The following is a 25,707-nucleotide window of genomic DNA, read 5'->3' as shown; positions in this document are numbered from 1 at the left end:
AGTGCTTACCATCAGTTTGATGTGAATGCATGAAAATTAATCAGCTTAATACCTAGTGATACATTTACAATGCATTGGACACCTATTCATTTTTTTTTTTTTTGCTTTTCAGAGAGGTTTCTGGACCTCATAATTCACCAGAGCAGGTAGTGATGTTAATCCCTTGCTGGGGTTAGAATGGTGATGAAACCGCAGGCATAAAATGTGACAGGCTGCATAAAATTGTGCAAAATCCATTATTTATTTAGTTTCTTCCATTCACACACAACAATGACAGAGAATAGAGAACTGCATTTATAGATACATAAATACCATGGTGTCACCACTGAACAATGTCATTCACAGTCCAAGCTCAACAACATCAACAAGAAGGGTGCTAGGGAAGGAGAGACCCTTCTGTCCCACACATTTTGAACCCTCAGCGTGGAAATTCCAACATTTCTGCGGAAATCAAGCCCCCCCACCCCAGACCTAACAGTAATGTAGCACATTGAGTTCATATCTGTACAAATGCTTTTTTTTTTCAAACAAATCACTATGAGAAATGTCTTCTTTCTTTGTGTTCAAAGACTCAAATACTGTATATACAGAACAAAACTGTTTTTCATTAAAACATTTACTTCACATTTCTCTTTACGGTTTCCTCTGCACCCTTTTTCAATTTTGTTCATAGGCTGTATACAGCCCTTGTATTCTCACTGTATTTAAAGAAAAAGAACAAACAGCAGAGAAATTAATAAAAAAATGTTTTTCTGATGTTTTCTGCTATCTGGGATTTGTTTCTTTCCATTCTTAACTTGACTTCTTTGTTTTTCAAGAGCAAAATTTATTGTTTTTTCTTCAGAAACTATGTCCTGTGTGCACATACTGAAAAATATAACCTTGAATTGTGAGTCTGCATTTGTGTGAACTAACATCAGTGTCACACATCAGAGGTTTGGAGAGTACCTCTGCGCCTTCAGCCAATGAAATGCTTTGCCAGACAAAGTGAAAACCTGTTTAAAACAATTTAGTTCACTTATATTGTTGATTTGTAACGCCATGCAATTCATCAGAATTTTCATTTCACACATTTATAAATTGAGTTTTGCAGCTATAACTAAAGCACAAGTTGTGAATTTCCCTTAGGTTATTTTGTAAATTCTAAGACTTATGTTTACAGATTAAAAAATCAGCTCTTCTGTTGAGCTCTTTTCCCTTGGTAAACTTTTCCAGAAACACAGAATTGATTCAGTTTGATAAAGGTTTTGTTCATTTGACATTTAGGTGTAGCTTGTCAAATATATAATGGTTATGTACACAGAAACTAGCACAGCTAGGAGACAAACAGGGCATTCAGAACTGAGCACAGGAGATCAGCAGAAAATGAGTTTTCAGTTTTTAAAGGAAACTGTCAGAAAAGCAAACTCTCTTTAATTATTAATGTTGCTTTGTGTTATCTTCAAACAAAGAAGGTGATTGTTTACAAGCCTGAATTTATTTCCAAGCTTTTTATTGTTAAATAGAGATGCTGAATGGAATCAGGCAGAAAAAAATAGAATAATGAAAACAGGTTTTAAAGCTTTTTCTGTGGGTACTGTACAAACAAATCTCTCCTCCACAGTGATGAAGTCATTAGATTGTGGGTGGCAATATTGTGTTTGTTCTTTTATTAAAATACACAGTGCAGTCAAGAACTGTGAAAATATCAGTTTTAGTCATGATATTGCATGACTAAACATGCTTGCATGCACAGTTTGCAACACTCAAGCATGTACTATATTTGCCATGCACTGTGTAGGCCTCCCTCTGTAATCAAAGGATAGTACTTAGATCTCTTGTCCTCAAGTGCATGCAGTATCAGATTGCAAAAAAAAAATGTTCTTTCTGTACTTCAAAACCAGCAGACATATATAAAGATATGGATTGCAATCTGTATGACAAACCTCCACATCCACATACAGGATTGTTTATTTTTTGCAGTGAATATGTCAACCGCTTTGTTGATCTCTGATTATTTAAATGTCATTTGATTAATGTTTTCCAGGTTAACCAAAATTCTAATTGGTATTGTTTATGTCAAGTCAGTCAAATCATTATATTCAAACAATCAAATCTGTGTAGTAAATCAAGAGACCCACAGCGACTGGTATCTAACACTAATGTTATAGAACTGACTTACTTCTTGACATTTACATGTTTTGGGAGAAAGATTGTTTCTCAGTATAATGTATGTTCCTTTTCTCACCAAATTAAATTTTAAATAGTCTGCCTCTATCCCAGTTGTTGAGTAACAACTACCCAGAATCAGAGCAGTTACAGTTACAGGGATAAAGGTGTGGACATACTGGTAAATGCGATGGACATTTGTTGTTGCACTAATGTGCTGTGACTGCAGCTCAGCATAAATCCACCAAAGACATTAATCAGGGTGGCGGACCATAAGAGAACACTAGGGGTATTCACATGCCATCAAAGCGTTGTTCTACTTTCTGTACATTACAAAACAATCTTACTAATTTCACATAGGTTAAATTGTACATGGTGTATGGGGATCTCAGCCATTATTTCTATTTAGACTGTTGTTTAGCATTCAATAGGTTTTTCCAAAAAGAAAAAACTTGAAATAAGTGGTCTTAACACTACTTAGAAATGGGTGCAAACCAGCTTCACAGAAAAGGTCAATTGCTTAAGTAGTCTTGCTCTATGGTGAAGTTTTCCCTGTGCTATTTTCTTCCTTTTAGTTTAAAGAAATCTTTTTAGAAATAGATATCTGTAATTAAAAACAGTTTTCATTCCCTAGAAACTGGTGAAAACTCCTAATGCATGAGCAAGTACACAACATTCTGTTATGAGGTCCCAGAACAGTTTGTATCATGGAAATGAAGAAACTTAATTACAGGAAAAATAACAGTTAAAGAAAATGTGGTGATTCACTCATGAGAAATGATAGAAGTTCTCTTTAGTGAAATGCAGTGATTTATTCTCTTTAGTAATGTCTTTCTTTTTCATTTTATCTGTATTCTGTACTGATCAATATATTCTAGAAGCTTTGGAAACTTCATAATCAGTATGTTGCCTTACCGCAAGTTCACTGAATAATGTTTTTTAAAAATCGGGATTATCTTTGAACTACAATTTCTTGAAATGAAAAGATCTTTTAAAAAGAAAATAGAGTATGTAAAAAGCCCAGGAAAGAACATTAAATAATTAAAATTAAAATACTGTATGTTTTTTACCCTTTTTATGATGGTATTAATAAAAAGGAAGGTTAGAAATGTAATCATTGACGTTTTTCAGCAACAAATGTATTCATTTTAATTCAAGTTGCATTTTGCTCATTCAGTCATAAAAAGCAAACACTTTTCTAAATGCAATGCCATATAAATTTTAAGCTTAGTGGGTTACTACATTTGGTTGCATCTTAGTTTAATCATTAAGTATAATACAGAAGTAAAATGCAACCAACTTAAATATATTCTTTCTAAAAAGGACAAGAACTGATTTCCTATAAAGGTTATATTTAAAGGTGTTGTTTGTTAAAGTAAACAGTAAAGTTTGGCACATTTTGAGTGTTTAAAAGTTTGTTTACATCTGGTTAAGATCTCCTTTTCAAACCACATTTCTGACATTTTCCAAAACTGTGTCCTTCAGTTTCAGTGAAATACAGAAACTGGGAAAAGAGATTATTTCCCACTGACAGAAAAAGATCAGGATGATGAAACAAGCAGCCGTCTGTAGCTTCCACAGAAATGTCAAAGTCACCAAACCTGAAAACATGCACCAGTAGATACCTGCTTTGTGTTTATTTTTATTCCCTTCCCTCTGTCGATGAATCATGCTTTTATTGTTTGGTAGCCCCATTCATTAAGGCTTAGTGATGCTACCTTAGCAGCCTCCTCATGGGTGAAACCAGTCATTTCCATCTGGAAATTTCCATAATCTGTACTTTTCTGTGTGTCTTACTTCTCTCCAGGGTGCTAAAATATAGTCAAGTGCTTAGAGCAACATAAAGACGCACCTTAAAGGCTCTTTGCCTGATTTTGTTCTTAAAGGGACACAGAGGAGAAAAAAAAGGACAAATATTTCACTGGCTCCCTCTTTCCAGATTATGCAGACTAGGTCTGAAACTAGTTTCTTGCATTCAGTCCATTCATTACTGAGCCCAAGCATGAAACTGTAGTCTCCTGAGGCTTTTATCTCAGCTTCGTTTCCAATGCCTCCTCTCTCACTGCTGCTCAGCTGGAGTAAATCTGAGTACCAATCACGCGCATGATCTCTTTCTGAATTTTAGGCTCCTGAGTGTTTATATTGGCATCTCCCACTTGGCCATCTTCATACCTGTGGAAATAAAATGGAGGAGAATCAACTGAGTCCACCCTAGGTGATTCTGCAGCATGGTCAGACTGCCAGCTTCCAGATTTCAATTCTCTGTTTTAAAACCCATGCAAGGTATTTATCCAATGGAAGGATGTAAAATCCTTGCTATGCAGCATGGTCTTTATTTTAAGCTTGACACTTCTCTGAAGCAACACACGATTCAAGGAGAATTCAATGAGAGTCTATTTATATACTAAATATATAAATAGACTGGCTTGCAGTAAACTTGATACTACCAGGTCACTATTCCAAATCGAGTCACCAAATCTTTGTCTTGCACGTACACCATGCACAAATGAAACACTCACACGAAGAAGAATCGTGTGCAAACGTGGTCTGACACTGGGCACACCCAGATGTTCCCATGTTTCTGAAGGTCTTTTGAGGTTATTACTGAAAACACAATGAGAAAAAAACATCACGCATCTGTGTAATAAATAACAAAAATCCAGTGAAGTAGTTTACATAGCAGCACTGTGCACATGCCAACATCCGAGAGTCAAAAGGTTTTGAAGAGAAATGTAAATCACATAGTGTCTTACCCTCACAAAGTGCAATGCAGTTTAAATTCCTGCTTTGAAGAAATCTGGATTGAATGGGACGACTCTGAAAAGACAGCAACAAAGACACAGCAGAGGTTAGAGTGGAAAGCGTGGTAGTGTCTGGCAGACATGTTTGGTGATGAGAGAGATAGCATTGGCTAACGATGAGAGCTGAAGGATGTGGATCATGAGATCCAACAGGGGAGAGTACCTGTGGTATGGTGTTCATCCGGTTGTAACGTTGTACCAGCTCATCTTTTGTGGGCATTCGGTGCTGTCCTTTCCCCATCCCTACAGAAAAGATACACAACACACATTCAGAGCCTGGAGAGGGCTGTTCATTGTAACTTATTGTGTAGTCTGTTTTTGTGGTCTCAAAACAGCAAAAACATTTTCAAAACACTCATCTGTTTATTTAAATAGCAAATACAGTTTGATATACAACATTATGAACTGCAGCACTTGAGGCCAGTAACCCTAAGCTAATCATGAAGGCTCTTTCAGCAGGTTGGTCTTGTCAATGGGAAAGGCTCAGTCCCAAAAATCCAATTTAACCAAGATATTTTCTCTCTATTGACAGAAGACTTAAAGTAATTGAAAGAAATGGAATGGAACAGAGTTCTCAGACTGTAAACTGGGTCCGCCCAGGAGCCACAGACACTACAACACATTGCAGAATGCCAAAAGAGTCCAAAGAGAGACAGAACAACACATAGACAGGAGTAGAATTTCTCTGGTGCCTCAGAATGCTCAGTGATTTCTGTCCCAAACAGTGACAGCAGGAATGTCTCATAGTCAGTTTCAAATCATCACATGATAGAATATACTGTAATGCATCCCGAGTGCGAAACAATGAAAACAGTACTAAAATTCAGGGAAAGGTTTAATCGACAGGATCAGTGGCTGCACTGTCTCTTATAACATAAATTGTACAACACAAACACGCCATCAAGTGGAGATAGTGTTTTTGGAGGACCGAGCAAATTGCGTTCCTACCTGAGTATCCAAAGGAAATGCTGGAGATGGGGCTGAGATAGATCCCCTTTCCATACGCTGCCCCATGCAGCTTGCATTGAAAAGAGCATTGTGAGAATCACAAAGACAAACACAGACCACGCACCCTGGAGGTGGGGCAGACAGAGACCCAGCAGGAACACAGCACTGGGAAGTCCTCGGGAGCTCCCAGTATGTCTGCTCTAATTACTGTGCATTATGGCTTTCTGATGCAACATCAGAAATCAAGGCACCCCATGTGTATTGCCAGGATAGATGTTTTAGCAGAATCCATTCCACCTTTTAGGCTGGATGCCTATTCCTGTCATACTCCTTTTCTGGAAGCATGCAAAAAGATAGGACCTAATGTGTCAGAAACATGTGGAAAGACTCTTGTTCAAAGGCAGAGACACACACTTCATTGTGGAATTAAAAAGATAAAGAGGGCTGCCAACAAAGTAAGTATGAAGTATGAAAATGATCGGGGGTAGGAGGAATGCACTAAAAGAGGCAAGGTTCCATAGCCTAAGTGTAGAAAGATGTAAAGAGAAGTATGGAAAGAGTTTGTGAGAAAATTTAAAGGCACATTTTCAGAACAATGGAAAGACCATTCTTGGGCTGAAATAGGTCGATCACAGTGAAGAAGATTGAGAGAATTCAGAGTAAGATTATACAGTGTATGAGAAAAACTTAAAGAGCGTATGAAAAAGATTTAAAGATGAAAACCCACATTTCAGGGGTTATGGATTTCTGCATTAAAAGAGAACAACTTTTAAAGGCGGAACTGCTTAAACATGAAAAGGTGCACTTCAACAGCAAACGTACTTGGTTCAAAGAAGAAAGCACAAGGGTTTAACTCAGAAAGGAGTGTTAAAGTCAAAGTGTAAAGTTTCGTGCTCATTACTTAAAAAGTGGATAAACTTCTTAAGGCTTAATATTGTGAGTATTTGCTGAAATGTGGACCTTCTATAAAAGATCATAATTAACACGTACAAAAGAAATATTTCAGGCTTTAAAAAATGTCACATTCCACAGTCAAAGATTCTCCTTTTTACAGATCCAATAACTAATCTGATTTGACAATAAACATATGGTTTCTAAACTTTCTTCTCCCCCTGCAGTGAAAAGAAGATGCTAGATAATATACCAGCTGTAACAGATGAAGTTTCACCTTTCTGCTCCACACCTAGTCCAATGTACCATGATTTAATTTGTTTATCACTGGATGTGGAAAAAAACATTAAACTTTCATTAATTGTTTTACTTAATGTTTAGAGACTCTGCTCTTTATCTGTTTATCCTTTGAAGGACTAGACATTTTTATTTGCTTTTATTTGGTTGGATTTGTTTTAATAGGAATATACTAGCAAATGGAGGTTTCGGCCTCAAACTGTCAATTCTGTAAATCCTCAACCCTTGCAGTCTTTAAGCCAGAATAGTGAGATTTCATATGATCTTCTTTTATAGGCAGAGCTAGTGCATTATTTAAAAAAATGCTACGGTCATAAAATTCTAATGTTATTTAATATTGTTTGGTTTTATTAAATATAAGCTTTTTGTCATTTTTAATGTGTCATTTAATTATGTCCTGCATAGTTCTACATTTTATAGCTTACTAGTTGTGCTGGTGGCTAGATGATTTTAAATCTTTGTTTATATCTTAAGAGATTTTCAGTATTTTGTGCAAATGTGATGCTTTAGTTAGTTGTTATATATGTGGGAATCATGATTGCAATTCAAACGAAGAAACATTAAATAAAGTAACTTGTGATAAGGGAATAAACTGAAACATAAGCACAAGGTACAGGGAATTTAAACATTTCATTTAGTCCCTTTAAACAGTCAATTTCCTTTACTTCCTCTTTAATAAACACCACACACCTGCCTTCGCTCCACAGTAGTAAAAGCTTGATGACAAAATACTAACCTGCTTGTTTTCTCAGTCAACACTGGTCTTTCTCTACAACCCCTTGCCATTGGCCTTAGAGACCGTGGAGCTTATATGCTATTAGCCCAAGCTCCACTCAAGTGAGACTGCTTCTGTGAAGAAATTCCTGAAGGCAAGGTGAGGGTTAGTGAGACATCAGGCACCTAGTGGTCCACCCTTGCCAGAGCATGGCTGACAGATAACCCAGGCGCCCAATGGACACCACGGTTCTCCTCCTCACCGGACCGAGAGACCTTTAGCGTCCATTGCTGTCAGGACTCAAAGGCTGGGTGACATAAGCCGGGTTACCGGTGGGCCTTGCAGCAACCCATTGCAATGAGGAGGAACATGGCATCCGTTACTGTCAAAATGGAGCAGCTGGACAACAGGCCTGGGTTAAGGGCAGGCTTTGTCCAGGAGGTGGTGCATCTTTCTAGCTGCGAGAGCTACATACCTGCAGTTTGGTATAAGAAGCATTGACTAGTCCATTTCTCAGAATGGAGTGCCAGTTCTCTATATGGGAACCACTAGAGCAGGTGCAGAGAGAGAGAGAAACAGAGAAGCTGTGAATACAGAACAGATCCCGGACAAGCCTCTGTCCAGGAATTTCAGATTTTGTGTTAGGCTCATTTACGCAGAGTCAACATTTGCCATGCTAGGCTTTATTGTACTCTATGCTATTCACTATTTAGTCAAAGTTTCATGGCAGATCTCTGTTCTTTTTGATAATTAATATCATAAAGCAAATAGAAATCTCAAGAATTGCTCGGCTCAGCTGAAAGATCAAACATTTTTTCAGACATTAAGAACTTATTGAGTTATAGTGTAATTGAAAAGTAAGGCTAAGAATTGCTATTAATTGCTCCATTTTAAGCTGATTGATCATCTATTTGAGTACACATAGATGCAATTGATAGTACTCCTGAAAAATATAATTTTTCCAAATTTATGAGTGGCCATTTGGTTATCATTTCAATTCTATTGAACATGACTGCTTCATTACAGTATGGTAGTACTGATTGAAGAGTAAGAGTGTTCTGTGACACTTAACAACTATTTATTGGCTGGTGCTTTTATCCAAAGTGACTTACATTTGCACCCATTTATGCAGCTGGATATTTTATTGGACAAATGCTGGTGAAGTATTTGGCTCAAATGTTCAAAAGCAGTCTCTCACCTGGGATATGAACCCACTATAAACCCATCCAGTTACAAGTCCAGAATCACAACCACTTCCCCACACTACTGCCAATACACATACAGGGTAGGCTATATTTTGATGGCTTGTTCGAACTTTGGATAAACAAGTAAATACAAATTAAATATTAACAAAGCTGGATAGTCAACATCCTTTCATTTCCTGTGAGTTCATTTCAGAAGGACGTTCACACAGACTGTATTCTCTACAGATTCAAGTGAGATAAAGTTAATTAGTTTATGATTAAGATTAAGCATGTGTGGGTCTTGGGTTTCAGCATGGGATTCTTGCAATTCTCTTCATTCATATTATCTTCACTGTTGGACTTCCAAATTGGATGGTCTTAAAACCCTTTTCACATCATGGTAGAAATTCCTTTCAGACCTCTATGTTATTACCAGCAGTTTCACCTGTTCTCCTTCTGAAATAGCTAATAAATCATTTAACACGGTAACAGACAGTTGCTCCAGGCTGGGAGTTTTAAAAGGGCACTATGATAATAATAAATGAGACTGATGTTTGTTCTTTGCTACAGTATGATCTCCAGTGTTGTAACTGGCACTCTGGCCTAATGACACTCACTGAAAGGCGAAGGTGCTGCCATAGAGTTTCTTGGCTGTTCGGAATCGAGCCTCTTTTGCTGGGGGGCTGCTAAGCAGCAGGAACTGATGGGATGTATGCATGAACTTGAGTTGCTGTGGAGGAAAGGAGCAAGAGTCAATATTGAATTATTATGGGAAAAGCAAAGTAGAGTGTCAAATTAGTTCATATGTTTGGTCTAACCCCATTTTGCACTAAGTAAACTAAACACATGCCAAACCATAAAACTGGATAACATTGGTAGGTCAGGTGGTAGCTAAGCTGTAGTAAGAACTCATATACTTGCTGAGACCATACCTGACAGCAGTCACAACATAGAGTTGCTTGTTTTATCTGACATTACTGTAATATTTCATAATACGCAGCATGGAAAGCATTCATAAGCTTCTCTAAAAGTCGAGAGCACCCAGAGCACCAGAAAGAGTAGACATGACCTACTTTCATTCTCTCATTTGTTGACGCAGGAGGTGCTTTTCTGTGCTGAGTGATTCACTATATCAAATGTCAGTGGTAAAGCAATTTATTGTGGAACTAATAATGTTTATTCTCTTCTCTCTCACAATGTTTTCAAAAAGGACTCCGTTATGCTTATGCAGTGCCAGTAACACAAAATAAAGTAGGACTCATTGTTTACATAACAATAACTTTTGTAAGAGCAGAGATTTCTTATTAGCTGGAAAACCTTTGAAATAATGTGATTGTGCAGGATGTTAGGATGACAGGCAGCCTGTTTGTTCAGCTCACCGCCTGAGAACATCTTGAGGCAATACATACCCTGCTGAGGGGCAGCTTGACAATGTGGGATCGGTTACTTGATATGATCCTAGAAGAAAGAGATTGGAAATTAAGATAATTGTTCCATTCCTTGTTTGTCAAAAGGACCACATTTACAGTATACTGTAGCATCATGTGGATTTCTGCATATTAAAGACTGAGATAATGATTTCCCTAGGTGCTCTACCAGAAACATTGATTGTCTTCACTAATGGTCTTCATTAATGGTGAGAACATTTTTCTTTCTTGTTCACATTACAAAATGATTTAATTGTTTTTTTTTTTACTCACCACTGCAGCAGAGGATGGGCTAATGGGTCTAGTTTGTCCATCTGCTTCTTAATCTCTAGGTAAGATCCCTAAAAAGAAGGGTTAGCATACTTGTTTAACAACAAGTCTCCTCCATTCAGGAGGAGTCATCTAAAACATTAACATTCCCAGTGTTCTGTTACTGAAAACTTTAACTAAGGGTGGTTAAACTCTCTGTCCATTATCAGAAAGTGATTTGTTCCTGGTAAGGGTCATGACAACGTGGAGCCTATTCCAGAAGTTTAGGGCACAAGGCTGAACTACACCCCAGACATGATGCCAGCTCATCACAACACACACACTCCAGAACAAAGACAATTTACAGATTAGCCAGCATGTCAGGAGGGTGGCAAGAAAACACAACACTTAGTAAAATCCCATAAGAACATGGAAAGAACATGCAGACGTCACACAGAATGCACCCCATTCTGAAATTAAACCCAGGACCTGTGAGACAGTTAACTACCATGTTACTCTTACACCCTGAAGGGCTCAGGAGTTCTTTAACTAAACAACATAAGATGTTGATCTTGCGAAGTCTCTTAAATACATTTTAGCAGTTCATTGACCTTTGTGTTTTGAGTTCATGAAGAGTAGAATTATTTTTTTCTCAAACAAAAATCTTTCTTAAAAACCCAGCTCACAGCCTAACTTTCCCAAATAATATTTTAAATTGTTTATCTTTTAATGTACCATTTCAGGCTAAAACCATTAAGATGATGACTGCCAATAAAATCATTCCCACAGTGGAGGTAAGAAAACTTGGACTCAACAAAGATTAGCATGCTTTACATTGTTTTAATTATTCTGCAGCCTTTCAGCAACTTCATACCTGTGTCATCTCCCTAATGGACATCACACTGTCCAGAGCCTTTTGCAATCTCTCGTAGTTCTTCTTCTGCGAAGAAGTACAGTAAATGAAAATGATTTTTTGTGATTAGCAAAAAGGACTTGTCGATTTAAAATAAAGGAACAAGAAATAGGTTTATTCCATGCTGAAAAGAGAAGAAAGAAAACACAATGTTTAGGCCATGGAGCCTTCTTCAGGCTTCTTCACACACCTGAAGAAGGCTCCATGGCCGAAATGTTGTGTTTTCTTTCTTCTCTTTTCAGCATGGAATAAACCTATTATTTGTTTCTTTGCAGCCTATGCATGCTGACGCAGCTACCCACCTGATCTATTTAAAATAAATATGTAAATACCTTAGGGTTAAAAGCCAGTGTCTTGGGGTCATTGGGATCGACTACAGAGGGATATGGCTCAAAAATTATGCTCTTCCTGGGTGACTCCAGAGCTGCTCTGCACATGGACACTAGAAGATCGACCACCTGAAAACACAGCACATGACCATGTCATTGTCTGATCACTACTTTTTTCTGTCCATGTTTAGTGCTTCATTAATAGTACCAGAAAGACCTGATACACAAGTAGACACCATGGTAAATAAAGCTTTACAGTACTCCCAGTCTAAGTGAAATAAAGGCCTTGAAACTTAGTAAGGAATATGACATTAAGCTAAACAATTTTGCATGGATGTTGTTGGGAGTCAATGCTGATAATGTCTTAATTTAGCCTAAGACAGTTCTGTTGCACCCATAGCTTAATATCTTAATAAAGGTATCTTGATAAAATTTCCAGCACCGAATGCTGTGGAGCACCTTGAGTAACTGGCACATCAGATTTAAAACAGCCAAGATTAACTATTTGGCTCCCATTAGACAAACAGGAGCCAAGCTGGAGAAGAGTAGGGCAAGAGATTTCTAGATCATTTTCCAGATGAACCACTACTACCATTAATAGTATCATTAAAGTCGTTTTTGTCACTGAAGCTGCACTTAAGACCAGACGGTAAGAATATTACATAGCTGAGAACAAGAAACCATCAACAAGTCATTACAACAAGGGCTGTTTCAGTACTGTGTCTTTGTTTAAATGTCAGCTGGAAAGGTTCAAACAGCACTGTGTAGGCATATGCAGAATTTTACAGATGTCTGTACAGGGAGCAATAGTGAAAAAATAAGTTTTTAATTAAGTTAAAAAATGAAGTTTGCCTCACCTCTGCTCCAGTAGCCACCTCCTCTGCCGCCCCTGACATCACCCCCAGCGTGTAGAATGAGAAGACGCACAGCTCCCTGGTGCAGACAGCCGGCTGCAGACACACACCGGCAGACAGAAGGATCAGGCTTTCTCAAATTGGAGATTCAGAGAACCTTTCAATCGAATTGCTCAGTTTCACAGTTTCTTGCAAAATTTATATTTACAGTCCTTTTATTATACAAAAATAATATTTTCTTTTTCTTAATTAAACGCTTCTGTTTTTCTTATAAGCGCTTAAACTAAAAGCTTTCTACTGTACTAAAGATACAATGGGAATGTAACTGAGTGGGGGTTCAAAAAGCTAAATATGAAGCCTTAGTACAGCATTAACATGGAGTATGAGGATGCTGTGGACAGCTAATTAAATTAATAATTTCTTATATTGTCAGACAATTTTAAGAGACTGATGTAGACTTTGTGTTGTGAAACAATCACTAAATACCGCCATGGAAGATCACCAGGAGGGAGAAAGATATAATTCTGATTTATCATTTTTTACCTTCAACATGGATCCATTCTGAAACACATGCTGCTCATCACAGACAACACAGTACTCATTTAGAGTAGGAATCCGCTGCTCAGAGTATTTCATTATCTGCGAACAGAAACAGACTCTTGCCTATCTGTTTATTCTCTTTTCTTAGAGATTATAGTCCTGAGGAGATTTTGTGACTGATGAGTTGAATATTACTGACAAATTCTCATTTTGATACAAAATAACACTAAGGCACCTCCATTGCTCTGCATTTACTATATGTCCGGGTGTGCAGTACTGTGCCTTTTTTGTGATATATTGTAATTTTATTCTATCGCCACCTTAGCCAGAATTTGGTTTGAATAGACAATGGCACTCTTGCACTCATGATGTTTCTTCTTGTCTTCTTTATAGAATACAGGTAGACTATAGCAATAAGAAAAATAATGAATACACTGGAAAGTCTGGAAAAAGTACAATAAAATTGACCATTTTAATAATACATGACAAATAGATTTCATTCATCTCATGCTCAGAATGTGATATTTGTTGGATACATTGTCTACTTGCTCCAATATAAATATTACAATAAAAATAAAATATTACAATACAAAATATATAATATAATGCAATTAAAAATGGTTTGCTGTCATGAGAGAGTGACTACAGAATGACTACAAGATGTCAATAATGAATTTCTACAGACTGTGCTTGAAGACTACTTGTGTGGTGCACTTGACAGAAGTTTGTAGAATAGTTTTTGTCAACTTTGTCAGCAGCTGTAATTGATCAGGCACCATGGTCTGTTGTTTCTTAGGGGCTACAGAAAAGAAAGTCATGTCTCTGCTCCACATTTGATTACGTTAGCTGGACAATGTCTAGGACGATGCCTGGTACAAATGAGCTTGGCTTCTTCTACAAATCAGGATGTAAAAGACAAGGCGATCAAGATGATGTCTATTACAGTGAGTGTATATTTTTAAGGTCCCCATTTTGTTATGAAAGCTGACTGAGGCTGTAACAGTGAGAAAGGCATATTAAAACCAAAAGTGTGGACCGAAGAATACGTCATGAATGAAGCTGTAGCATCTGACCTGACCTGGATTCATTCCTGACATGGCCGGAGTATATTGTTCTGAGGTTATTTTGTATAGGAAATTTGTGACAAATAACTGAAAGGTGGGGAAAACATCAGAAATAATCATTGTGTCATGTGTGATAATACTTTATATTGTTCTAATGCACATGCAATGGTCAGTTCTACACACCCATTCGCAGTAATAACACAGGGTGACTGGATCTGTACTCAGACTATAAAACATCTGTATAACTGCTTGCATTCAGAGTACTGTGGGGGATACACCTTCAGTGTGTCTTCTTCAGTGTTCTCCAGCAATCGACCTTTTTTTGCAACAAAATAAAACTCATTTCAAACTTTTGCTGAACCGCGCTTTTTGCACCCTCTACAAAGCCTACCTGCACTAGGAAGCCATACTCCAAGGTAGGAATGTTCTTGCAGTGGCCCCCCGCCTGGGATGAGAAAAACAATTCAATCAGCTGCTTCGTGGTAATCTGCGCAGGAGGCCTGGCCGCTGGGACAGCCACACTCTGATGGGTCAAGTGGAGACAAGGGCATTATGGGAAGGGTGCCAGTCAGACTGAACAGGGGGTGGGGAGTTATTAGAGCAGGAATACGCTTCATAAAAAAAACACATTCATCTTGAAATGTGGAAGTGTGCTTATCAGAGCCACAATGCAGGCCTTCTGGCAGACTAATTAGATTCTTATGGCTGTTTCGCAAAAACTGCACTGCTACATTTTGTGCCTGCATTGCTAAGACGTACATTTTGCAGCGTTTTTTACCTTAAAACTAAAATTCCTTCCTCTTGCAATTTCTTGTGCAGCAGCATTTGAAATTCATATCGATTGGATGAAGAAGCGGCTCTTTAAAATTTTAAGCAAATAAATTAACCAGCGTGGTAGGACCCAAACAAAAATGGAAATGACTAATTGTACTGAACTAAAAAAGTTGCAAATATCACCCTTGGGGAATTTGTAAAGAATGCGTCTCATCTGCTGTTGTGGAGCCAGTATGGCAGTCTATTTATCTTTCTATTTATGCTTTGTGACACAATGTCCATTTAAAAATGCAATTAAAAATTAACGATATACAGCAATGCAAAAGATGTGGCAGCTTGAAACCAATGGTATTTCATTACATGTGTGTAAAAGCATTTTTAGAAGATATTGAGTCAGCATATATAAAAAATTACATACTGTACCTTCTAATATGGTAATCAGCAAGTAGTTATTTACCTTATTTCAGTATATACCTGTCTGTGTTGCACTCTAAAAAGGGCATTTCAGCCGTCATCGCAGGAACTCACCTGGCTGTTGGGGGGGTAGCTGAAGAGCTCTCCCTTGGGGTTCTTCATGGTACAGGAGATGGAGCGGTTCATGAGCCGGGTCACCCGCAGCTCCGGCACACCCAACTTCCCCTTCATCACGGAGTCCTGGATCAGAGGGAAACTGGGAGACCTGCCAGGAGACAGAAAGAGAGAGGGTGTCTCACATTGCAGTACAGGTTCTGTGATTTCTATAATGTCCTTCCACGATACCCTTTTCCCTTCTTAACAGTTTCTCAAAAGCTGATATAGTCTGACAGGGTACTGTGATATAAAATGCTTACTTCACATGTGTGGATTGAAATAGCTGCTATGCGGCCCCTACAGATTGTGTGATATACAGACTGGGATGTGTGTCCAGGACAAATCACATGCAGGACCCAATACCTTCACTGCACTGGAGAGCTGCAGGCAGAGCACATGCATTCCCAGAGGTTTGCCTGGTCAATGTACACTAGTGTGCTGTATTTACTTTGGGATGGGGGAGAAGATGCTCAGGCCAGCACGGAACTTCTTGATGGTGCCTCCAGCTTTGAACCAGCTATGCCGTTTCTCCTGCTGAGCCTTCAGGAACTCGTTGCTCAGGTGTTTCCACTGCTGCGAGGTGAACATGGTGAGGATCCTGGGGAAGACAAGACGCTAATTAGCAGCTATATGGCGGAACTTTAAGATCTTTTTTAAAGGGGGCATTTTGCTGATAAGATATCCTGTTAACTCACATCTCTACATTGTATGTGCTTTGCCTGATTTTCCTAATACATTTCCCTTGTGTTGACATGGCCTACTTGAAACAAAATATATAACGTTATCGAATGAACACAAATACTTGTAGATTTCTACAAACAAGAATCTTTGATTTGAAGGAATAGTACTTCGTACAGTGCATGGATGACTGAAATCAGATTGATGTTCTTTAACTTGCATAGAATCTTATCAGGGAGATATAATTCTAAATCCTACAAGGTACTGACAGGTAAACGACTGAATTATGTCATCTGCCTTTGTCTTCTCTTTAAATTTTCTTATTGTTGCCTTTTGAATCATACTGTACCTATTCTCTGGAGATTTCCATTAAAGTCTTTACTTAGACTGTTATCTACCTTGCTCCTAGACAAGTCTAGTGACCCAAAAGGAAGATATTTATTCAGGTAACATGTACAGAACAGGATAAAAAGCAAAGATAGCTTACTTCTTAAGCTGCAGTCCCAAACTGAAACCTTCTTTATTTGAAGGCTGGAACACTTCCACTGAAGGCTCTATAAGGCAAAAACAATAAGAGGAAAAAATCAGGAATTGAAAAGCAGCAGCTGCAAGAATAGAAACAAAAACCTAAACAAGTAAACTAAACTTGATTGTTGTCTGAATAGTTTAATTTATTTGAATGGATGCAATTTCAACATTTAAGGAATTAACATTGCAAAAGTGAAACACTCATTTTTCAACAGTATGTCTTGGCAGCATCTAATAGTAAATTACCCATCAGGAAATACAGTATGTTTAATGGGTGTAGTCATTGCAAATGATAAATTGCTCCTTATTGACTTTCCTGGTTGAAAAAATGATCAAATAAATAAAATAAAACGCTCACCCGGTCCATCGAGGTACTGAGACAAGGAGAAACGGAGACGGAGGACGATTGGTTCTGTTCTTATAACTTTCCATGCAGTCGCCACCTCCTCCTGAGAAGACAGCACACAGACCAGCTCTGATCATGGACAGATGTGGGGTGATGTAAAACTAAGAATTTCCTGCCTAGGTACTTCAGGCAGAGAGAGCACACTCAGAGATGAAAACGTACTCACATCCAAGAAACTGATGTTAATTTGCAAGTCAATGTCCACATCGTCAATGGTTCCATACTCCCTATCCAAGAAAGAGGCAGAAAAAAAGATGGCAATGGACAAATAATTAATACACTCACAGGGGTCAGAGGGGCAACTTGCATCCCCAGCTGCCATCCCATTTTTATCTGAAATCCCATACTGTCGTAAATTTACCAATGAAAGTCAACAAAAACATAGGAAACAGTTACGACAGGTCCTAATGTTTTTGAGTATACATATACTGCAGCCTATGTTGTAAATGGTTGGTGATTTTGACTTTGGTGTGTGTGTGATGTCCACCTTGCCCACAGTGTACAACAGGGTTACCCATATAACTGATGCAAAGAAAAATAGTATCACAGCCTCTTTTAGAAGGCAATCATATACACCATCGTCACTTTTGTGACAGGCTACTAAAGTCTAAAAATGTCAAAAAGAACTGCTCCACCTAATGTATATTTTTCACATTCGGCTTGTACAATAAACAATACCATAAAAACTCCTGTTTTTGCTCCTGTATATAACATGTTACAATGTTCTCTCCAAATAAAACTTACATGGAACTTTTCATTACAGGAGAAACGGCACGTACTTCAAACACTGTTGTTTGTTCAGCAGTATGCAGAAGTATTGCCCTGAAAATCCAATTTTCATTTAGCACACACCTCTTGTATTTTAATGTATGTGCATGTCAAAAAGGTGAATTTCCCCCTTTCTACACTTTCAAACAGATTCCAGTTCAATAAATTAGTTTGTTTTTTACCAAAGGTAAAATACAAAACTGAGATGATAAATTTGATGGCGGAAAAGTTTCTGCAGATATAAAAAAAGCACAACCATAAATGCCACCCAGTTCAAGTTGATTATAATTGAAAAAATAAATCTGTCACCTGAGATAAGCCAGTTCCTTTACCAGGTGCTATAATGTCACACACTCCTTACTGTGCTATTGCAGAGCAACTAAGTATTGAACTCACGCGAAAACACAAGTCAAACTGATCTGCCAGGGAGGATGTGACACCAACTGAGCGTTACCTGACAGATAGAGAATTTTCACTGTAAATGGCCTTCACAGCCTCAATGTCAGCATCCAGTTGAGGGTGACGGTATAGGTCAGCGGCGCAACTCCCCTGGGAACAGAAAGCAGGGCGTGAGAGAAACACTGCCAGCAGACACTCCTGCTTTCCGAAAGAGAGGGAGAGCGAGTGGATTAGACACGGGGAGCATACAGTATATACTGCACTCATTCAGGAGACTTCCATTTTAATTTCAATTTTCAACTGCTACAAATGTCTGTATTTTCATTGTGAAACATTTTCATCTCGTGAAGTTTTAAATATCTGGTTATCTTCCGAGGGGTTATTTTAAAATGTCTTAAAAAGTGTGCAAGAAGATTATGATTGTGATAGAATTTCCAGTGAGATGGGTTTAGTAATAGTTTAGAGCAGCTAAGAGAGAAGCAAGCATTACCTGGATCCCATACAGGAACTCCTCGGAGTCATTGTCTCCATCAGATTCCTCATCAGTCCAATACTGGCCTTTGACGTCCTGCAGACAGAGAGATTGACAGGGCAGCCTCAGCATTGAGGTCACTCAGTGAAGTCACTACCTTCTCACTGTCTTCAGCAGCCAATCTGCATAACCAAGGGGTACAACAGGGCATAGGTTTGGCATCATTACAGCACAGGCAAAGTAACATCATCAGAACATTCAGCAATCGAAACAACAAAGTTGAGTCTTTGGTCTCTCAGTTTTACACATGGAAGCATCATGCTTTAGCACATAACCTCACATTATTGTGGGCTATGTGACTTAAATATGTAAGCTGTTATTTGCAGCATCATGCTAATTTTTCATTTCTTTTACACAAAGCATAACAAAAGACATTACAGCAATAAATACTTTGTGTTGAATCCAAATGCTAATATATGGTCATCTTTAAATATAAATAAAACTAAAACTATTTAATGCTAATAAGTCAGTAGGCTATTCTGGCTTTCTTTACATTAGGAGGCAAACAAAATGCTGGGATATGGATATTATTCAAGATAAATTCGTATCTTCTTATGAAACTTTTTGCTAATGTCTTAAGCTTCTTAAAAATTATGTAATTGTATATTGTTATGGCCTTTTCAGCTGTTACTTGCACTTCCAATTAACTATATCAGCAAAAAACCAATAGAAATATTTCTAACAGAATCAGCATTAAAAGAGTGTCTTTTGTAAGATATATTAATAACACTTTTGAGAGGTTTAAAATTACAAGGAGGGCTGAAAACATGTTTATAAAATGTATTAATTTAACCATTTAAATTAATCAAGTTTTTCAAAGTAGTGGTTACAGATAATGTAAATTATTTAGTTCACAAAATGGCAGGAGTTATTTTAATCAGAAAGAATGTATATCATATTTCTTAACAGGAAATGGTCTCCATGGAACTCACCATTGGATTTGCAGTTCATAGGTGTAGCTCAGATAGGACTAGGCCTTTCTCCTCCATTCCGGCCGCTGAACTGTTCACAGTAGGGCGAGAAGCAAGGCAATCTGTAGATTTAGCATCCACTGGGTAGGCAGCTCTCTCTGCTGTTTCCGTGGCAACCACTGTTTCACACAACTACTTCAGCTGATTAACATGGAAGCAAAAGAACAAAAGAGACACCCCTATAAATTAGCGATGTAGCAAGTCAGAAGTGGTCAGTGGTCAGCAGAAAACAATGGGAGCTTCAGAGCTGAACGCATTAGCTGACTAAGACAAATCTTTTGACTTTAGAGACCTAGGATTTAAAATTGAAATTAAAATTGAAAGACCTTAAATCTGTTTAGTTCTTCCAGGTATAAATGTATACATTGTATATACATTATATTGTACATGTATATAGATATTTTTTAAATGGGTATATTCCAGCAGAAAGACATAATAACTGGTATAAGTTTAGGTCCTCACTTCGGACAGCATTTCTGGAGGGTAATTCCTGTAATGGAGTCCCATCAAGGAGGGAGTCATGTGATGTCTCAAAGACTAAATGAGCCAGTATGGAAATTACCCATCTTTTCTAAATAATAGTTCACATCACTCCAATTTTGTTATTGTTGTTGGGGTTTTATTTGTACTTTTAGTACTGTAAAGCTTACTGCTTTTTTAACACTTTGCTCCTGAATGGCCTCTCCTGCAGATTATGCTACCTGCAGCACAGGATAAGTTCTCCAGCCCTGAAGGTACTCCCAGCCCAGGCTGTGTCAATCATCAGTTGTGGCCGTGAGTCCCCTGTGATAATGCTAGTACTTCCACTGGGAGGGTGCAGAACAGAGTCAATTTGAATTTGTATGACCACCTACTGGAATCTGCAAGTCAGACATGTCTTTCTTGAAGAATGTGTGTGCCTTTCATTCCTTCATGTCAGTCTGGGAGAGTAGGAGACAGCGGAATTAAAATAAACTGACCTTTTCAAGTTGGGTGTAAAAGGAGAAACGTGGATCTCACATTCTAAATAAACTTTAATATTAACCAGAAGCTAAACAGCAGTGAGACACTGCACAATAAATATCCCATATAAGAACTGCATCTCTCTTCTTTAAAACAAGAGTGAAACTAGGCTTGTGGAGACAAAGCCCACACAAAACGACATCTGAAAACTCTATAGACTATAGACACTATTATTGCGGAATGATTAATGTGCTGCTGATGAAGACAATGGACCTGCGTGTTGCTACGATACAGAGCTACAAAAAGATGATTCCAAAAAAAGATGACAGAATTACAAAATGTGTTTCATCTTATTTCACACCACTATGTCAATTACATGTTATAACAATAATTGCTATCATTGAAATTCTATTTTTAATTATAATAATTATTAAAAATATGTTTTAATAATTAATTTAGATGGCCAATATCATTAAATTTGTGTTATAGAACGCAACACAGACTTTGATTAAGGCTGTTTGGACAAATTGCAGCATTTTTCCAACACATTTTGTTTTACAGACCTTCCAGTGACATCCTACAGAAACATTGATTATTCTCTTAGAAATTCTGTACTGAATTAACTTGTAACCTCCCCAAAAGGAAATGACTGAAGCTGTTAGACAAACAAGCACACAAGATGGGATAATCATGTTTTATATATGGAGAATGTTAAAACAGTCTAATAGGGTGTCATATCAGAAAATGTCATGTCTCTGTCCTTCTGTGATACTGTTATGGTTTGTTTCCATGACACGCAGTTTAGTGTTCACTGCCATGCTTGTTCTGTGTCCATTATTGTATTATGATTATTGCATGAGCCTAGGTGGAGTCTCAGCTTCCTTCAGCTGTGTTTTTCAATCCTAGTGAAGCCCCTGTTCACATCATGTGATGTGATTCTGCAACAAACACTGAAGTAGAAAATATTTTCAAACAGAAAACAAAACTCAGACATCTCCAGTAAAACAGAAAGAAATGGCAACTCAAAAGGGATATACAAAGGGCTGAAAGACAGATGATGTCTCTGAATATTGTGCTTGTCCCTAAAGGTCTCTCTTGTTACAGATTTCCTGTGGTACTGTTCTACAAATTTTTATCTATCTATCCATTTTCTAACCACTTTATCCAGGACAGGATCACAGGGGAGCTGAAGCCTATCCTGGAAAGCTGTGGGTTCAAGGCAGGGGCAGGATACACCCTGGATGAGACGCCAGTCCATAACAAGAAACACAAAGACACCAATACAATCACACTCAAACCAGGGCCAGTTTCCCTTAGAACCAATTCACCTACCGTTATGTCTTTAGACAGTGGGAGGAAACCAGAGCACCCAGAGGAAACTAACATGAACATGGGGAGAGCCTGCAAACTCCACGCTGTCCACACACTGTGCCCCACATTTTCGATACAATTCATTCAAATAAGGGGCTGCGTGTTGACATGGGAGTTAGTTATGCTTCCTAGCTTCGATTCTGGCCTGGGTCACATTCTGTGTGAAGTTTGTATGTTCCTTCTGTGGTCATGAGGGTCTTCAATAAGTGGTCCCAGTTTCCTCCCACAATTCAAAGACATGTTGTCTAGGTTAAATGACATCTCCAAATTGTCCCCAGTGTAACATAACCTAACATCACTTTATTAGCCATATACAATTTCTTGCATCAGGATTTCATCTTTTCGCAGACCCCAGCTTGCTCTTCATGAGACACAGACACGAGAGAAGCTGGGGGTCAAAGCGCAGGGTCAGCCATTGTACTACACCTCTGGAGCAGCTGGGGTTAAGGGCCTTGCTCAGGGGCCCAACAGAGTAGGATTCCTCTGCTGGCCACGGGATTTGAACCAGCAACCTTCCAGCCACAGGTGCAGATCCTGAGCCGCAGAGCCACCGCTCCGCCCTTACCGCAGACCCTCTGTGCGTGTCAGTGCATGTATATGTGTACTTTTGTAATAGACTGGCATTCTGCCCAGGGTGTATCCTGCTTTGCCCCCACTGCCAGGTTGGGCTCCAGGTCATCGCAACCCTTGGACTATGAAAATGAAAATGGATGGATTTTTTTTTTAAATAAGAGACGAAATGCTGGGAGTGATCTGAAATGTTGAGTCCCCTTGGTTTCCAGCACAGATGACAATTATAATATATTCCAAAACACAGAAACATGAGGGGATGGCATTGTGGGTTTGGAAAAACCCATAGAAAATCGAACTCTTGAGATTTCCAGAGTATACCTAACCAATCTATTTAAGAAGACAAAGACAGGTGAAAACAATAAAAGAGATCTATTCAGCCTAGTTTTTGTTCAGATATTAGCAACGTATGATCCAAGGACCTCACCAAGCCATTTCTTTTACCACATGGTCTGGCAGTTTGCTCATTGGCCTTAAAAGCCTTGAGTTTTTACATTACATTACAGCCATATTACTTAAACATACACCTCTGTGAAGTAGATCAATTACTATGTCTAAATCTAACATGAATAATACTAGCAGTGTGATGTACAGTTGCTGCTAAAAATGTAGGATCAATTTCGAGTTAAAGGTCTAAGAAATTAGTCATTATGAAAATTTCAAAGAAAACAAATTCAGCAGAATAAAATAATAATGCAGTAATACGCAATAATCGTCATCTGCAATTTTGTTTGCAAAGTTGGTTCAATCGTTTCCCCAAGCATGATCATAAAACAGAAAAACCTACCACACAACACAAAAACATACATAATCACTTTAGACCTCGCAAAATACGTCTTCATTTCAATTCAATTCAAACATACACACCTTTAGCTATACACAGAATATGACTGAATTGAACCCTTGTCCTCCCTGTGGTTCTGAAACTCATGGAATGTTATCTGAACTCCACAAGGTGTATATTTTAGATAAAAAAAGGTTTATTGACAGTATACGTTTATACCTTATGAAACCATTGCAGGTGCTTCATCTTTGGGAGACAGTTTTCGTTTATAAAACATTGAAAGCCTTGCTCCATCCCTGCTGAAAAAGTTCAATTTTACAAATCCTGTCTTCAGACATTTTGTATTTTCTCCATATAACAGAGGATGCTGCTCTGTGTTCAGGGTCCAGTTTTCTCCGAAATCATGCTTTCAGTTCTGGCTATATCTCACCGTCTCCTGCCACAGTCTGGCATTTGGCAATAAAGAGCTGGTCTTTTTTTAATATCCCACTCTGCTATCTTGGAATGAAACTCAACCTTCTGTCGCTGAGCCATTTTGTCCACTGCATTCACCTTAAAGGGCTAAGCAAAGAAGCACAGCTAAAAATGGACAGAGAATAGTTTCTTTTGTCTGGTACCTTCTATTCAAGCTTTTATTTTTATTCCCAAGAATGAGCATTACCTTTTCTATGCAGTGTGTGACAGTTCACACACTTTTAACATCTGAGCTCCAGTCAATATACACGGAGAAATCAAATGCATATACCTGTACTGTATTTGCATTTTCTACCAGTCTGACCCTCCAGCATCCCCAAATCCTCCCACCCTCCCCATCCATTTTCTGTGGGCCCAGACTCACTCCCCTCACGGTAGCCTTGGTTACCTATGGAGACATATTCTAGTGCACCACCACCTCCCACTCTCCCCCCTCCCCACAAAAAGAATAAAAGCTAAAAATGCACACACATTCCTCTTCTCCCAATTCACACTTACCCTTCTCGTGAGGTAGAAAGAGAGATGCTGCCTTCTTCTTTTTGTTTAATTTTTTGTTGTGGCACTGAGCTCCCAGCTTTCTGTCTCTGTTCCTCAGAAAAGCACAATGGTAGCTGGAATCGAATCTTTCTACCCCTCTTCTATTCTCTCTCTTTATGTCTGCCTAGCTGTGTGTGTGTTTATCTATTGCAGATCTCTGCTCCTTCTGCTGTCTTATTTTGCCTGACAACACAGCCCGTTGTGGGCATGCTCAGTGCGTTTCAGCCACTGCTGCTCATGTGACTTCCAGCTGACTGGGCACAGAAAGACAGAGAACAGGCTGGAGGAGAGAAACCACTTTCAGCTAAGGGAAGCTATCCTTGTCTAAAGGGAAAACTGTGGGTGCCTACTTATGGTCTTACAAACTCTGATGATACCGAATGTCCCAAGAAAAGAACTGGGGCCTCTCATGATTATTTAATGTCTCAGTGCATTCAGCTAAACAAGCCACTGGACAATGCTGCAGACATCAGTAAGATTCTCTCTAATTGACTACAATCCTTGTCTGCTCACTAAACCAGATGCCTTTAAAATGGGATCCTATAGGAGATCATTACTAGAACTGGATTAAGGTGTACTAAGTTATCATTAAGACCAACTAAATGTATCGATAAATTAATATTGCTGGGTGTCTTTTCAAAGAATGAGCCAATATTGATGAATATGTGCAATAATAATGATGTTTTAGCATGGAAGCTTTCATCTGAAAATATCCTTTAAGAAACAAGTAACCCCCTTGAGCCTAAACAGTGTCCTTAATCAGTATTTACCCTCCTTAGCAGTAATCTGCCAGATAGACGCACTGGCAGATTAACTGAGTTCCTGAAGACCAGGGGCATGGCTACAGGTGAGGATGCACGCAGTTCTCTGTCTGCAGACATCTGCCTGTGCTCCTGGGACAAGCGTAGCTGCATTTTCACCTCCCCCGCGTGCTGTTCTGGGTTAAATCTGAGCTGAAGCATTATAAAAAAAGAAACAGGCTCCTGACGTGCTTCTCCCAACTCAACTCCCTGTCACCAATGAACAATGAAAAACAGCCACCG

The 25,707-nt window shown here is 38.5% G+C and overlaps 1 protein-coding gene across 3 annotated transcripts; it reads right to left on the bottom strand.

The window, feature by feature from the left end:
* Nucleotides 1–213: 213 nt before the first annotated feature.
* On the bottom strand, nt 214–24,901 carry LOC148831652 (protein mono-ADP-ribosyltransferase PARP6). 3 transcript variants are annotated; one of them, XM_088922028.1, is made up of 23 exons: nt 24,626–24,901; nt 19,948–20,127; nt 18,974–19,137; nt 18,539–18,633; nt 17,483–17,543; nt 17,269–17,359; nt 16,870–16,936; nt 16,153–16,302; nt 15,663–15,813; nt 14,752–14,883; nt 13,300–13,395; nt 12,760–12,852; nt 11,906–12,031; nt 11,535–11,600; nt 10,685–10,752; nt 10,394–10,442; nt 9,602–9,714; nt 8,276–8,348; nt 5,898–5,967; nt 5,113–5,192; nt 4,902–4,965; nt 4,668–4,752; nt 214–4,320 (listed from the first exon to the last, which is right to left on the bottom strand). In XM_088922028.1, the coding sequence occupies exons 3-23, from the start codon at nt 19,085–19,087 to the stop codon at nt 4,218–4,220; spliced, it is 1,947 nt and encodes a 648-aa protein (XP_088778154.1). In that variant the 5' UTR covers nt 19,088–19,137; nt 19,948–20,127; nt 24,626–24,901; the 3' UTR covers nt 214–4,217. The 3 variants fall into 3 exon arrangements, 2 of the variants coding, with proteins under 2 accessions (XP_088778154.1, XP_088778155.1); XM_088922029.1 differs by having other exon boundaries at nt 14,752–14,805; nt 24,626–24,887; XR_016091352.1 differs by lacking the exon at nt 5,898–5,967.
* Between the last annotated feature and the right edge of the window lie 806 nt (nt 24,902–25,707).

This window comes from Atractosteus spatula, chromosome 7 (assembly GCF_055471065.1).
Source record: "Atractosteus spatula isolate fAtrSpa1 chromosome 7, fAtrSpa1.hap1, whole genome shotgun sequence".
Lineage (NCBI taxonomy): Eukaryota > Metazoa > Chordata > Actinopteri > Semionotiformes > Lepisosteidae > Atractosteus > Atractosteus spatula.
This window is presented reverse-complemented; position numbering and strand designations above follow the sequence as displayed.